This window comes from Somniosus microcephalus, chromosome 9 (genome assembly GCF_052327205.1).
Source record: "Somniosus microcephalus isolate GS21.2 chromosome 9, FLI_Smic_1.0, whole genome shotgun sequence".
Taxonomy (NCBI): domain Eukaryota; kingdom Metazoa; phylum Chordata; class Chondrichthyes; order Squaliformes; family Somniosidae; genus Somniosus; species Somniosus microcephalus.
The window spans coordinates 57,592,663-57,608,876 of NC_140995.1; the positions used below are offsets into that span (position 1 = coordinate 57,592,663).

Below are 16,214 nucleotides of genomic sequence, written 5' to 3' on the forward strand. Positions count from 1 at the left end.
CTTTTGCCACAGTGAGCAATTTTCCTGCATCACCTCTGGCTATTCCCTTCACATACAGGCCTAATGGTGAGTCAGGAGAGAGATTTTTTTAAATGGCCTGTGTGATGCTCTGTACATAGACCCAAAGGACCAGCTCAATGCGCCTTCCTCATTCTTCTGATCTGCAATATAGTCAGTGATTTTTTAATAACATTTTTAAATCATCCAGTTATTTTACTGAGTTTTTATCTTACATACTTTTAACAAATTATATGCAGTTAACTTGCAACTCAACAATGTGCAAAATGGCCAGTCAGTTACTAACACAAAAGTTAGATTTAAATTTTGATTTCCACTTCCCTTTCTCTCCCTTCTATATTCTCTCAGGCATTTCCAGGGCAGGTCTGTGGGGATCGGCAGTGGCCCTACAGCAAGATGGGGTCTGGGGAATGATTGGCCAAAGGCAGGAAAATTCTGTCTTGTTATTTTCCTGTGACAAAACAATCTTTTTGTATACATATGGCAGTAAAGAACAAATGATATTACTGATAGAGTGCAAGAGGATAAAGTATTGTTCCATAACTTATCCATAATGTAATCCAGCAACCTCATAGCACACGAGTGTGCCTGTGGATCATGTATGATCTGAGGATTTGACAATCTGCTCCCAAAATTCGAGGCAACTCATTGTTTTTTTCTTATTACTTATTTGGTGAGTTGTCTTGTTTAAATTTTGTATGCCTAGCGGTTTGGAAAGCACAGCGTGTGGCTGAGGTTCTGACATGTACTTAGTGGCTGACAAGGCTCCATGTCAGCAATGAAAAGCCAGAAAATTACCCCAAACCTGTCAAGGCCACGCACGAAGGATGGCCAATTGGGTAAGGTAACGGTAGACAGCTGGTGGCAATAGAATGATAACTTCCTACACTTCCCTTTAAAATGAAAAATTGATCAGTGAAAGCAATTTTAATGCCATTCCCTTTCAGTGAGCCACCTAGCTTCAGAACAAAGAAAACTCCTCCAATCTTCCATAATTTGTCACATGGCCTATCCTTTGCTGGATTATAGAGCTTCAGCAGTGAATTATCAATTAAAAAAAGGAAGTGATTGGCATAATGAATTCAATGTATAGGCCAGTTGTATGACACAGTTTGTGGTAAGCAAGACGTGTGCGACCACCTCCAGGAAATAATTGGGCCGATCATCCTGGGTCTGCACCCAGGCACAATGGACCGCCTGAGTGTAGTGAGTATTGGAAAATCAGGTGGCTTCCTTTACAGGCATGTTCTTCAGCCTGCTCAATTTTCACCCAGGTAATTCAGTGGCCTAATATCATTCCACTTGGGTTTTGCAACTGCTGCAGTATAACAACGACTAGCGTGAAGTCAGATTCAAAAAGTATCTAAGAAATCCTGTCCGTTGCCCTTTAACATTATAATTCAACCAGCATTTAGATACCAATGAGGGGAGCTCTGCACACACAGTCAAATCTCTTTTGTACACAGTGAGGCAGGAGCCAGCAGTATAACTCCAATTTGTTGGCTCTGTGTTGTACTCTGATGACACTGTCAATAATTTCAGTAGTTGAATGGTTAAAAGTGTAAATCCTTATAAACAGACAGAGCCAATAGCGTGAATAATGCATCCATGTTCTCTTTTGAGACAGCATTTTTATACCAGCTGAATGGTCAATGACATGTAAACTCCACTGAGTGGTTTATTTTTAGGCACAATGCTGCAGTGTTTATGCCCAGAGAGATGTATTTGTGTGCAGCCGAAAATCCCTGTGATGGCTTGATTTGTGTGGGTGTGTAAGATGTGTCATCTTCCAAATGAAAAAAGCTAGAGGCAGCGGTCTGCTCAATGCAATTTCTCTGATGTCCATCCTCACTTCGAAGTTTGTCTTCTTTCAGATGAGTTTCATCATATGGCTAGTTAGGGCAATTAAACACCACTTTTGCTTATATACAAATTTATGGAGGATATAACCAGCTGGAATTCTCTATCAATATTTATAATGAAACAATTATGCTAGGATGGACTGGGTGAAATGCAGTCCTGTTTTGGTTGACATCCAGACATCTTACAAGTCTTTTTTATTTGTTCTCTGGATGTGGGTGACACTAGCAAGGCTGCATTTATTGCCCCGAAAAGGTGGTAGTGGGCTACCTTCTTGAATCAATGGAGTCTTTGGTGGTAGGTAGCAAATTCTAGGATTTTGGCACAGCAACAATGAAGGAACGACGATATATGACCAAGTCAGGACAGTGTGCATTAGGTGATGGTGTTCCCATGACCTTTCTGCTCTTGTCCTTTTCATTGGTAGAGGTTGGGGGCTGGAAGATACTATCGAAGTAAGCTTAGTTCGTTGTTGCAGTGCATACTGTAGATAGTACATACTGCAGCCACAGTGCACCGGTGGTGGAGGGGTGGATATTGAATCCAGTGGCAAGGGTGCTGATCAAGCAAACTGCTCTGTTCTGGATGGTGTTGAGCTTCTTGAGTGTTGTTTACAACTGCATTCACCAGACACATGTTGTTGATGCTCCTTAAATTGCCATTGATCAGAAATATTTACAAATTTCAGCTGTTTTCTGGCTATTATAGAATCATAGGAATGTACAGCACAGAAGGAGGCCATTGAAAGAGCAGTCGTGTTTAGTCCCACATCCTCGCTTTTTGTCTGTAACCCTGTACGTTCCTCATCCTCAAGTACCTGTCCAAATCCCTTTTAAAATTATTTATGGAATCAGCTTCCACCACCTTCTCAGGTAGAGTGTTCAGATCACGACAACTCTCTAAGTGAGAAGATTTCTCCTTATCTCCCCTCTAGATCTGTTGCCAATGATTTTAAATCTATGACCTCTGGTTATTGACCCACTTGCCAGAGGGAATAGTTTTTCTCTCTCTACTCTCTCAAAACCTCTCATCATTTTGAAAACCTCTATTAGGTCACCTCTTAACCTCCTCTGTTCAAGGGGACCAGTCCTAACTTTTCCAGCCTCTCATAACTGAAGTCCCTCATCCCTGGTAACATCCTGGTAAACCTCCTCTGTACCCTTTCTAAGGTCTTTACATCTTTCCTGAAGGGTGGTGCCCAGAATTGTCCACAGCACTCCAGCTGAGGTCTAACCAGTGATTTATAAAGTTCTAGAATGATTTCTTTGCTTTTATTTTCTATGCCTCTATTTATAAACCCGAGTAACCCATATGCTTTTTTAACCACCTTATCAACTTGCCCTGCTACCTTTAAAGATTTGTGTACATGGATGCCAAGGTCCCTCTGCTCATCTACACTTTTCAAAATCGTGCCATTTATTGTATACAGTCTTTCCATATTAGTCTTCCATATGACACTTCTCCATATTGAACTCCATCTGCCATGCTTCTGCCCATTTCACCATCCTGTCGATGTCATCCTGAAGTCTACAACTATCCTCATCATTATCTACTACTTTGCCAAGTTTCATATCATCTGTAAACTTTATAATACTGCTCCCTACACCCGAGTCTAGGTCGTTCATAAAAATTGAAACGAGTAATAGACACAAAACCAACCCGTGGGGATCACCACTGCAAACCACCTCCCAGTCTGAAAAACATCCATCCACCACCACCCTCTGCTTCCTGTCACCGCCACTTTCCCCTTCATTCCATGGGCTTCCATCTTCTTAATAAGCCTCCTGTGTGGCACTTTGTCAAATGCCTTCTGAAAGTCCACATATACAACATCTACTGCACTACCTTGATCACATCCTGTTACCTCATCAAAGAATTCAATCAAGTTAGTCAGACACGATTTGCCTTTAACAAATAACAAATCCATGCTGGCTCTCCATGATTAACCCAATCCTTTCCAAATGAATTATGTATTTTGTCCCTGATAATGGTTTCCAGTTACTTCCCCACCACTGATGTTAGGCTGACTGGCCTGTAGTGTTCTGGTTTACCACTCTTCCCTATCTTGAATAGTGGTATAACATTAGCAACCCTCCAGTCCTCCGGCACTTTAACAAGCATTTTTACAAGATTAACATTCCAAAGTCCCTAGGACCACAAAGCTGGAAAAAAGGATTGAGTGCACAACAAAGAAACTGACTTTTCATAATGGTTTTTACATGTTTCTTCCATTGAGACCAGCTATAACTGTCTTTAAAAAGCAGCTACTCTCCTTTTGTCTGTTGGCTGTAAATTTGGGCATTCTTAATACTGTACAGTGGTTCCCTTTAATGGGAAAAATGGATTCAAATGCCAACTAGAGGTATTTTGTAGAAAAAAAGACTTGAGGGATATGTTTAGAAGATGTGTGGGTGGGGTTGATATAAATCAAAAAGTGATGGGCTTTTTGGGCATAATGGCCGCAAAATTCCAGCCTGCATCATGAGAGGATAGCTTGCCTGGGGTCGGAATTTGGGATAGAACTCAGTTCTGTTGGGCTCCCCCCTGTATTTTTAGTGCATTTTCTGGTAGCGGGGGTGGGGGGCGGGGGGGGGGGGGACATAGGTAGATCTTCTGACTGCCTCCCTACCTCATTGGGCCTTGTAGGCAGACTTTCTTGGCTACTGTGGGAATTCCACTCTGTGTGGCTTTAAAGGGCCTCAGTGAAACATGCTAACTGAAAGTTTGCATGAGTCCCTTTGGAGACATTTGAAAGGCACCAAGTCTTACTTAGCTGAAGGTAATCAATCTTAGTGGGATCAATCACATTGCCTCTCCCTTTGGAGCCAAACGCTTCAGGAAAATAACATTTTCTTCAACTTAATTGGGCCTCAAGGGACCTCAGGTGGAGCAGGTGTGAGCTGCTCTGCTTTACAAAGCTGGATCAAGGCAAATACCACTGAAGTGCTTGTGGAGACGGGGTCATTTGCTGGTTACCCACCCACCTCCTGTGAAACGGGCATGGAGGCGGGTTGGGGGCGGGATAGGTTTGTGCCCCCCGATTTCGCGATTTTAACCCCCCACACGCCTCCAATCCCGTCTCAACGGCCCGATGAAATTCGAGCCCAATGGCTTTAAACTGCTTATGTTATACAGTCAAACTCAAACAAATAGTTCAAGACATTGGCTTAAGGATGTCTACTGTTTCCAGTTGACATTTGATCAGAGATTCTCTGATGATGTGGAAATGACATTCTGGTTATAACTGCAGACAGTGAGTGAGTAACATATTGCAAAAATCATATTTAAAATGCAAAATTATAGCTCCCCTTATGGTTCAGTTCTCTACTTAGAGCAGAACTGAGCCATACGTATTAGCAAGGTCCAATGTTCAATAACCTGTCTGCGCTGTTAGCTGATCTTAGGCAGGGCACCAACATAGAAGTACGATTTCTCTGAAATAGATAGGGGAAAATAGGGCAGTACTGGCTGCTACTTACTGATGTCTGTTGAAAAGTGGATGTGTGTGGATATCATATGTGAACAGGATTATGCTTGACTGTAATGCATTGCATAGTTGAATAGCTTGCAGACTGTCTCACAAGTGATCAATGGCCACTTAGATGAGCACCCCAGAGGACTGCTGGAAACTATGGAACTGGACCCATCAACCACCTTTCAGCAAAGGAGGCAAGAGAATTGAAGAGGGAAAAATCACATTGCAAACAAATATGCAGCTATAACACACCAATCTTTCCAGACAGTGATCAAATACCAGTCATAGATATGCATGTTGTCTTGTGAAATTGATAATGGAACAGAAGTCTGATATCAGCCTTCAATCACTCAGATATCATGGATATAAATTGTAGGCTTTGTGTTATATTAATCAGTCCTGACATGTACAGGTCTCACTGCGCTTGCTCCAAGAAAAAATGAAAGATCATTTGTGATCAGCAATTTATATAAATGTATAATTTATATTTGTAGAGAGAGTTAAATATGCATTTTCTAAAAAATAAGTTTTGTTCCTTTTCTCCTGTAGTACTGGCTCATGCTGTGGGAGAGTTCCATGGTTGCCACCCAAGTAGCAGTTCTTCATATGCGAGCCTAGACAGCTAGCAGGCTATTTGAGTGCTGGGGTCATTCTAGCCGAGCCTCACCCTGTCCTCATCCAAGTGGCCACTTTATGCCTGAGCCCATGTTTTAAAAACATAAGAAATAGGAGCAGGAGTAGGCCACACGGCCCCTCGAGCCTGCTCCACCATTCAGTAAGATCATGGCTGAACTTCTACATCAACTCCACTTACCCGCCCTATCCCCATATCCCTTGATTCCTTTAGTGTCCAAAAAACTATCGATCTCAGTCTTAACTATACTCAACAACTGAGCACCCACAGCCCGCTGGGGTAGAGAATTCCAAAGATTCACAGCCCTCTGAGTGAAGAAATTTCTCCTCATCTCAGTCCTAAATGGCCGTCCCCTTATCCTGAGACTATGACCCCTAGTTCTAGACTCTCCAGCCAGGGGAAACAACCTCTCAGCATCTACCCTGTCAATCCCCCTCAGAATCTTGTATGTTTCAATGAGATCACCTCTCATTCTTATAAACTCCAGAGAATATAGGCCCAATCTACTTAATCCCTCTCATCCCAGGAATCAATTTAGTGAACCTTCATTGCACCCCCTCTAAGGCAAGTATATCCTTACTTAGATAAGGAGACCAAAACTGTACACAATACTTCAGGTGTGGTCTCACCAGGGCCCTATATATTGCAGCAAGACTTCCTTACTCTTATACTGCAACCCCCTTGCAATAAAGGCTAATATACCATTTGCCTTCCTAATTACTTGCTGTAGCTGCATGTTAACTGTCAGTGATTCGTGTACAAGAACGCCCAAATGCCTCTGAATCCCAGCATTTACTGGTCTTTCACCTTTTAAAAAAATACTCTGCTTTTCCATACCAAAGTGAATAATTTCACACTTCCCTACATTATACTCCATCTGCCACCTTCTTGCCCAATCACTTAACCTCCTTTGCAGCCTCTTCACGTCCTCCTCACAGTTTACTTTCCCACCTAGCTTCAGCAAACTTGGATATATTACATCTCGGTCCCCTCATCTAAGTCATTGATATAGATAGTAAATAGCTGAAGCCCGAGCACTGATCCTTGCGGTACCCCACTAGTTATAGCCTGCTATCCCGAAAATGACCCGTTTATTCCTACTGTCTGTTTTCTGTCCGTAACCAATCCTCAATCCATGCTAATATTACCCCCAATCCCATGAGCCCTAATCTTGTGTAACAAACTCTTGTGTGGCACCTTATCGAATGCCTTTTGATAATCCATATATACTATATCCACTGGTTCCCCCTTATCTACCCTGCTAGTTACTCCCTCAAAAAACTCTGATAGATTTGTCAAACACGATTTCCCTCTCATAAAACCATATTGACTCGGCCTAATCATATTCTGATTTTCCAAGTGCCCTGTTACCACATCCTTAATAATAGATTCTAGCATTTTCCCGACGACTGATGTCAGGCTAACTGGTCTATAGCTCTGTGTTTTCTCTCTCCCTCCTTTCTTGAACAGCGGGGTTACATTTGCTACCTTTCAATCCATGGGGACCATTCTAGAATCTAGGGAATTCTGGAAGATTACAACCAATGCAGCCACTATCCCTGCAGCCGCTTCTTTTAGAACCCTAGGATGTAGGCTATCAGGTCCAGGAGATTTGTCAGCTTTTAGCTCCATTAATTTCTCCAGTACTTTTTTTTTACTAATATTAATTACTTTAAGTTCCTCACTCTCATTAGACCCTTGGTTCCCCACAATATCCAGTATGTTCTTTGTGTCTTCCACTGTGAAGACAGACACAAATATTTGTTTAAAGTATCTGCCATTTCCTTATTCCCCATTATAATTTCTCCTGTCTCTTCCTCTAAGGGACCTACGTTTACTTTTGCTAATCTCTTTTTACATACTTGTAAAAGCTCTTACAATCTGTTTTTATATTTCTTGCTAGTTTACTCTCATTCTATTTTCTTCCTCTTTATCAATTACTTGGTCATCCTTTGCTGATTTTCAAACCCTCCCAATCCTCAGGCTTACTACTCTTTTTGGCAACATTGTAAGCCTTTTCTTTTAATCTAATACTATCTTTAACTTCTCTAGTTAGCCATGGTTATACCATTTTTCCAGTGGAATTTCTATTCCTCAAGGGAATATATATTCCAATATAGACTCATTGAGAATTATGAATTGTTTCTTTAAATGTTTGTCATTGCTTATCTAACATCATATCTTTTAATCTAATTTCTCAATCTATCTCAGACAACTCATCCCTCATACCTCAATAATTGGCTTTGTTTAAATTTAAGACGCTAGTTCCGGACTTAACCACATCACTCTCAAACTTAATATGAAATTCTATCATATTATGTTCACTCTTCCCCAGAGAATCCTTTTTTATAAGATTACTAATTAACCCTGTTTCATTACACAATACTAGATCTCAAATAGCCTGTTCCCCAGTTGGTTCCTTGACAGAATGGTCTAGAAAACTGTCTCAAATGCATTCCATGAACTCATCCTCCAAGCTACTTTTGCCAGTTTGATTTGCCCAGTCTATATGAAGATTAAAGTTCCCCACAATTATTGCATTACCCTTGTTACATGCTCCTCTAATTTCCTGATTTATACTCTGTCCAACACTATGATTACTGTTGGGGGATGTATAAACTACAACCACCAGTGTTTTCTGCTCTGTTATTTTTTAGCTGCACTCATTCTACATCCTGATTTCTGGACTAGGATCTTTTCTCACTACTCCCTTTATCTCATCCTTTATCAGGGCTACCTCATCTCCTTTTCCATTTTGCCTATCTTTTCTAAAAGTCAAGTACCCTGGAATATTTAGTTCCCAACCTTAGTCACCCTGCAACCACATCTCAGTAATGATGGTAATGGGCTATTCAGCTATATAGGAAATCATAGCTAAGCTTGATCCGTCATCACTCAACATCTATGCATGAGCTTTCTAGCAGGGGTTAGCATTTGGAATGCACCGCCAGATAGGGTGGAGGATACAGATTCAATAACAGCCTTCAAAAGGGAAATGGATAAATAACTTGAAGGAGAAAAAAATTGCAGAGATATGAGGAATATGAGCGGAGAGAGTGGGACTAACTTGATTGCTCTTCAAAAGAGCCTGCGCAGACTCAATGGGCTGAATGGCCTCCTTCTGTGCTGCACTATTCTATGATGAGTCTGTCACAGATTTAAGGTAATAGGCAAAAGAACCAGAGGCCATATGAGGAAACAGTTTTTTTTACGTAGCGAATTGTTGTGATCTGGAATGCACTGCCTGAAAGGGTGGTGGAAGCAGATTCAGTAGTAACTTTCAAAAGGGAATTGGATAAATACTTGAAGGGAAAATATTTGCAGGGCGATGGGGCAAGAGCAGAGGATTGGTACTAATTGGATAGCTCTACCAAAGAGCCGGCACAGGCACAATGGGCCAAATGGCCTCCTTCTGTGCTGTATATTTCTATGATTCTATGCTGCAGGATTACAAATAAATAATCTGCAGGAAAATCTGTATTAGAGGGTGCCAGTATCCATCATCTCCAGGTCTGGTACTGAGACTATAGACCTGGAAGATTCCAGATTCTGTTCCCAGTCTATGCTAAATGCCCCTGGGCTTAAGGATGGGAAAGATCAGATAGGTGTCCTGCTATTCATCACAATCCAGCGACTGTTGCTGGAACGTACATATGTGTGGACTTAAGTGATTGGCCATGATGCCTTCCACATTTGAATAGCCTGCCAACAATGACTGTCTGTGCTCACTGCCTAGGCTCACACGTGAAGAATGGCCATTTGAGCGAGGTACTGGAGGGTGCCCAGTACCCTTGGACCTGTACCGAAACTGGAGTCAGCACCTTAAGGAGAGAAGGTGAGAAAATAAGAAACAGGAAGAAAATGGGTCTGTCCTTCCCGCAGCGTCACTATAGTGTGAGCAGTTATGGCAAGAGGATGACACAAGTCTGCTAACTGAAATTTCAGTTTATAGGAATGTATTATATTAGGATGAACACTGCTGTTTTACAGCACGACAGATCCCAGTTCCCCCTTCCCTGCACCCCACCCCACATGCTAGAAAATATACAGGCTTCTAATGTTGTCCTGTTTTTGGGTTATTACACAGATGCCTTGCATCCCCTGTGATTTGGAATACAACTTTTCCTGTGAGTAGCTCTGCAGCTCTTGCTGTGAGCTGCACACATGCAGACTGCTTTCTCTCATTGATTGACTGTGGGCTGTCTGTATAATTCAGTAAGATTGAGTCTCTGTCCAACTGAGCTGTCAATCACAGAAGGCACAAGTCAATCAAGGGTCCCTGCCTTCTTTTCAAAAGCCTCAGAAACAGCTGTCAGTCAAAGTTACTGCCCCAGTCTGGAGCCTACCTTTTGAGCTAGGACCAGGGGCTTTGCAAAAAAAACACACATATCCTGAAACAAATGCAGCAGATGATACATCTTCTGTTAATATTGAATGAAAGCCATTTCTGATCATGGTCTAAAATGTTTTTCATTGAATGTGAGAATTCTGGTCAGTTGATAGCTGGAACTTCAATTTATCAAGTTGCCTTTAAGAAACACCACAGCTGATTTGTCTGGAACTGAACTGATGTGTTTCTCTTTGAGAAGTAGCTAGTGCGGCGCTGTTTTAACCCTTTACTGGCTGATTCTAGCAATACAAAAATATAAGTTAAACATTTTGACACAGGCAGAAATCCATTTTACCACACATGTATCCTTTGCTTAATGTTTATAGCAAGATGGGGTTAAAGACTAAAAACATTGCAAAATTCCCAACAATATACAATCCTGCACCCCAGAGAATGACTTCCGGATCCTTGTCCTTTTATTGGCTCCCAGATTCTTCTTGGGTTTGAGGCAGTCACCAGAGCAGATTGATTAATTATATTTATTGTTGTATAATTGTTATATACTACAAATACTACTAAATTCCCATCCGTCAGTTCAGCAGCAATGATGGGGCCAAATAATTAACATATAATTAGGCACAAATCACTGTTGTACACATGGCAGTTCTTATTTTCATCCTTTTATTTAACCCTTGTGTATCTGGAAGATTAAGATTATCGGGCAATTGGGATCTCTTGATCCAAAGTGGTGCTCACAGGGAGCAGTAGTCAGGAATTCTCAGGCTCGCAGCGGCTGATTTTCCATCCAATTAATTAAATGAACAGAGTCAGTTTAAAAATGGTACACTAAATTCACCAATATTCTCACTAATTGCAATGAATTTTAAAACCTAGCCCAAGCAATGTGAATTTTGCATGCTTTGTACAAAAGTATTTTCTTGAAATTTGTGTTGTACTCTCATGCTCTTCTTCCCCCCTCTCTCTTCCTGTCTCGTTCCCCCTTCCTCTGTCCCTCATATTTCTCTCTCTCATTCCTTTCTTCTGCTCTCTCTCCACTGTCATTGCCTTTTACTTTAATTTTCCCTTTCTCTCTTATTTGCATTATGTCTCCCACATTGCCCCCTTTTTCCTGTCTCTCTCATACTTTCCCTTTCTCTCGTTATCCTGTTATTTTTGTTGCTTTTACTTTCCTCTGCCTCTCATTATTTCTCTTGCAGAAGCGTGGAAGTGTCTTGAGCATGTTATTGTATGAATACTGAATATGCTTGCATCATATTCCTCTTCCAGCTAATTTAATGGAAACACTAACCCAAGAGCCGAGAGAAGGATTTGATATGAGCACATTAGATGTTCCTATTGTAACGTCACTTACAGTCATTTCCAGGCTTTGGCTGCCAGCAGTGACTCGTTATCCCATAACATCAGGCGGCGCCTCCATGCCGAGTAGCAGCAAATGGCTTCTTTTCCGTTGCAGAGCCAGCAGTGCACTGCAGGATTGTGCATGTGGCACTTGCATTGCTGCTCCTCGTATAGGCACATCTTAACTTTTGTGAGGGCATTGTTGCATTGGGTCACTGTTCTTATAAAGCTGGGATAGAGTGGCAGACTGCTTTCATTTTCTGTCTGACAGACATTTGCCCTCTTGGTGCAGAGGTATGTTGGTGACGGGCTCTTGTGTGGGCTTCCAGAAAGGGGTTGAAACAACTTGGCACTTTCCAGTTCCAGCTGAAGCCATATATCGTCTGCCTGAATGACATATATCCTACGCGTGCTTAATCTACATGTTTGTGGTGGGGTGGGTGGGAGTTTGGGGAGCTGCATACACACAAGTATCTTCTCCATAGTTAGTCAGGGGTGGTAAAATGTCACTTTGGCGCTGTGCAGAACGGGTGGAGGGATCGGACACCTGTTATACATTCAGCCCCTCGAGCCTGTTCCTCCATTCAATTAGGTCATGGCTGATCTGCATCTTAACTCCATTTACTCACCTTGGTTCCTAATCCTTTAATACACTTACCAAACAAAAATCTATCGATCTCAGTTTTGACATTTTCAGTTGATCTAATTTCAACAGATTTTTCAGGAAGAGACTTCCATACTTCCACTACCTTTGGTGTGAAGAAGTGCTTCCTGACATCACCCCTGAATGGCCTAGCTCTAATTTTAAGGTCATTTCCCCTTGTTCCGGACTCCCCCACCAGAGGAAGTAATTTCTCTCTACCCTGTCGTATCCTTTATTCATCTTAAACATCTTATTTACATAACCCCCTTATCTTCTATACTTGAGAAGCTTTGTCTATGCAACCTGACCTCATAATCGAATCCTCTGAGCCCCGGTGTCATTCTGGTGAATCTGCGCTGCACCTCCTCCAAGGCCAATACAGGAAACTCCTTTTTATCCGGCACCGAAACCGGCGTGGTGCCGGTTTATCAAAAAGTCCGGATTACAGAGAGTTATAGTTAAAAGGTATGAGAGCTCCGTACACAGCAACAAATCCAGGCTTCCCTGTTGCTTAGCAACAGGTGCAAGAAGCCCGGCCACAGACCAAGCGTCCCTGTTGCTTAGCAACAAGTGCAGGAACCCCTGATTACACAGCCAAGAATCAAGAAACGGCCACTAATATGAAGAAAAACTTAACTGAACCTACTCCTGAATTTTGCCGGTTAACCGAGATTTTCGGTTGTTTGGGTGTCGGTAAATCGAGAGCTTCCTGTATATCTTTCCTGAGTTGCAGTGCACAGAACTGAATGCAGTACTCCAGATGGGGTCTAAACAGAGCTTTACATAACTGTAACATAAGCCTTTTGTATTCCAGCTCTCTTGAAATGAAAGCTAACATTCCATTAGCCTTTTAAATTATTTTTTGTACTTGCCCACTAATTTTAGTGATTTCTGTACTAAATCTCTCTGCTCCTCCACAGTTCCTAGCTTCTCACTAGTCAGAAAATACTCTGATTTATCTTTCTTAGGTCCAAACTGGATGACCTCACATTACCCCATGTTGAACTCCATCTGCCAAAGTTTTGCCCACTCACTTAATCTATCAATGTCATTTTGCAGTTTTGTGCTCTCATCTACATTGTTTACTGCGCCACCTAACTTGGTGTTGTCAGCAAACTTGCATATAAGGTTCTCTATTCCTTCATCCAAGTCATTGATAAATATAGTGAAAAGCTGAGGCCCCACGACTGGTTTCTGAGGGACACCACTAGTCACATCTTGCCAATTGGTGTACTTACCCATTATCCTTACTCTCTGTCTCCTACCTTCTTACCAATATCCATAGACACTCCCTTATCTACCATATTAGTGACCGCCACAAAAAATTCAGTTAGGTTAGTTAGACATGACTTACCCATTACAAATCCATGCTGGCTCTCTCTGATCAATTAATTTTTGTCCAAGTGCTAAGCCACTCCGCCTGATGAGAGATTCTAGTAACTTTCCCACAACAGATGTTAGACTAATAGGTCTATAATTTTCTGGCATCTCTCTCCCACCCTTCTTAAATAATACAGTAACATTGGCAATTTTCCAATCCAAGGTGACAGTTCTTGAATCAAGAGAGTTTTGGAAGATCATGACTAAAGCAGCTACAATTTCCTCATCTATTTCTTTTAATACCCTGAGGTAGAAACCATCAAGTCCTGGAGACTGGTCTATCTTTAATCTCATTATTTTCTCCATTTTTTAATTTATATTAAATCTAGAAAATTCCTGCCCTTGATTTTGTTTTAGTTTGCCTTGTATCATTGTTACTTTACCCTCATCCTCGACTGTGAGGACCGATACAAAGTAGCTATTTACTAAGTCTGCCAACTCCTGATTTCCAATTACAATATCAGCGGCACCTGTCTTTAAATGGCCCACATTACTCTTAGTCACCCTCTTTCAATATATTTGTAAAAACCTTTAGTGTTCTCCTTAATATCCCTTGCAAGCTTTTTCTTGTATTCCCTTTTTGTAGCTCTTACTACTTCCTTTGTAACCCTTTGCTGCTCTTTATATCTCTCCCAGTCCACAGAATCTCCACTATTCTTTGCATTTGTAGAAGCCCTTCCTTTTTGTTACTATCTCTCACCTCGTCTGTTGACCAAGGTTGTTTAATTATACAAGTACAGCTCTTGCCCTTTAAGGGTATGCAAAGGTCTTGTACCAAATACATCTTTAACCATCTCCCACTGTTCACCTGTAGTTCTATCCATTAATAGTTCTGCCCAGTCTATTGTGGTCAATTTCTGCCTCATCCCTCCAAAGTCAGACTTCCCTAAACTTAAAACCTGAGTTCATGATTCACCTTTCTCCCCCTCAAACCTAATATTGAATTCAATGTTATGGTCACCCCTAGGTGTTCCCTTACCATTAGATTGTTGACTAATTCTGGCTCATCACTCATCACTAAATCGAGACAAAACTGGCTAACAGATAGAAAACAGAGAGTTGTGGTGAATGGCTGTTTTTTAGACTGGAGGGAAGTGTACAGTGGAGTTCCCCAATGTTCAGTACTAGGGCCACTGCTGTTTTTGATATACATTAATGACTTGTACTTGGGGGTACAGGGCACAATTTCGAAATTTGCAGATGACCCGAAACTTGGAATTGTAGTAAACAGTGAAGAGGATAGTAATAGACGTCAAGAAAACATAGACAGACTGGTGGAATGGGCTGGCAGATGAAATTCAATGCAGAAAAATGTGAGGTGATACATTTTGGTAGGAAGAATGAAGAGAGACAATACATGCTAAATGGTTCAATTTTAAAGGGGTTGCAAGAACAGAGAGACCTGGGGGTGCTTGTGCACAAATCTTTGAAGGTGGCAGGACAAGTTAACAAAGCAGTTAATAAAGCATGTGGAATTCTGGGCTTTATAAATAGAGGCATAGGGCTGGATTTTACCAGCCCTGAGGAGGCAGGTTTGGAGGCGGGACTGCTGGGAAAATGGGAAAAAATTGGGAGCAGGTCCCAACCCTGCTCCCAACCCGCCTCCGAACCATCTTCCTGGGAGGCGGGTCCCCGACTCGTGCAGGGACCCGTCTCCTAGCAGCGGATGGGGATTAGAGCCAATTAACTGCCTGTAACAGGTAGTGAACAGGCAGTTAAGAGGCTTTTCCCCATTTTCAGCCTGCTGATACGGGCTTCCCGATGGCGGGAAACCCCGCCAGGGTCAGCTGGGCAAGCTGTGGGTCTGCTGCATGTGTAAGTGTGCAAATGACAGCTGCAGAGGTAGTGTGATGTGCACAGGTAAGTATGGCAGGTGAGAGAATGTAGTGAGAAATATTTTTATTCTGTTTATATGTATCTGCAGGTGACAAGATTTGATGGCCTAGAAATTCAGTGCCCTTAGCGCCGATTTTGCGGCGCTAGAGGGCCTAGCGCTGCAATTGGCGCCGGCGCCGAAATTGCCTGGGGCCCTTCCGCCGCGGTAGACCGGTAGCGCTGCGCCGGCACCGATGACGTCATCGGTGTGCGCAGCGTCCTGGTTGCCATGCCGACGGGCCCCAGCGCCGAAATTCAGTTGCGGCCGCCTCGCCCGTGGCAGCCGCAACTAAGACTCTGGCAACAGAGTCTTACATGACTTTGCGCCGGCGCATTAAAGGCCCCGCGGCGGCCGGCCGCTTTCCCCCTGGCCGCAGCTCCCTCCCCGGACTTCCCCCCCCCCCCCGGAACAGAAGCAAGCCCGGCACTTGTCCGAGGTGCCGGGCTCATTTTTACAATGATTTTCGCGGGCCGCGGCCGGGTGCAGGCAGCTCCTCCTTAAGGGAAGGAGGAGGCCTGCACTTCCCGAACCTGCCGCACCGCAGCGGGCGCTGCAGCGCCGGAATAGCGCCGATATTCAGCGCGTAGCGCCAGTTTTCAGGCGCAAACAGCTCTCAGCAGCGCCGGCAGCCGTTTGGGC

The 16,214-nt window shown here is 42.8% G+C and overlaps 1 protein-coding gene across 17 annotated transcripts in view; it reads left to right on the forward strand.

The window, feature by feature from the left end:
- rims1a (regulating synaptic membrane exocytosis 1a) overlaps positions 1 to 16,214 on the forward strand; it is a 1,194,810-nt gene that overhangs the window by 1,111,130 nt on the left and 67,466 nt on the right. For 11 of the 17 annotated variants that reach the window (XM_085996611.1, XM_085996612.1, XM_085996615.1 and 8 more), the window contains one exon: positions 9,724 to 9,822. The exons of the other annotated variants lie outside the window; for them this stretch is intronic. In XM_085996611.1, the coding sequence (XP_085852737.1) occupies positions 9,724 to 9,822 (99 nt within the window). The remainder of the gene's footprint in view (positions 1 to 9,723; positions 9,823 to 16,214) is intronic. 17 annotated transcript variants of the gene reach the window in all.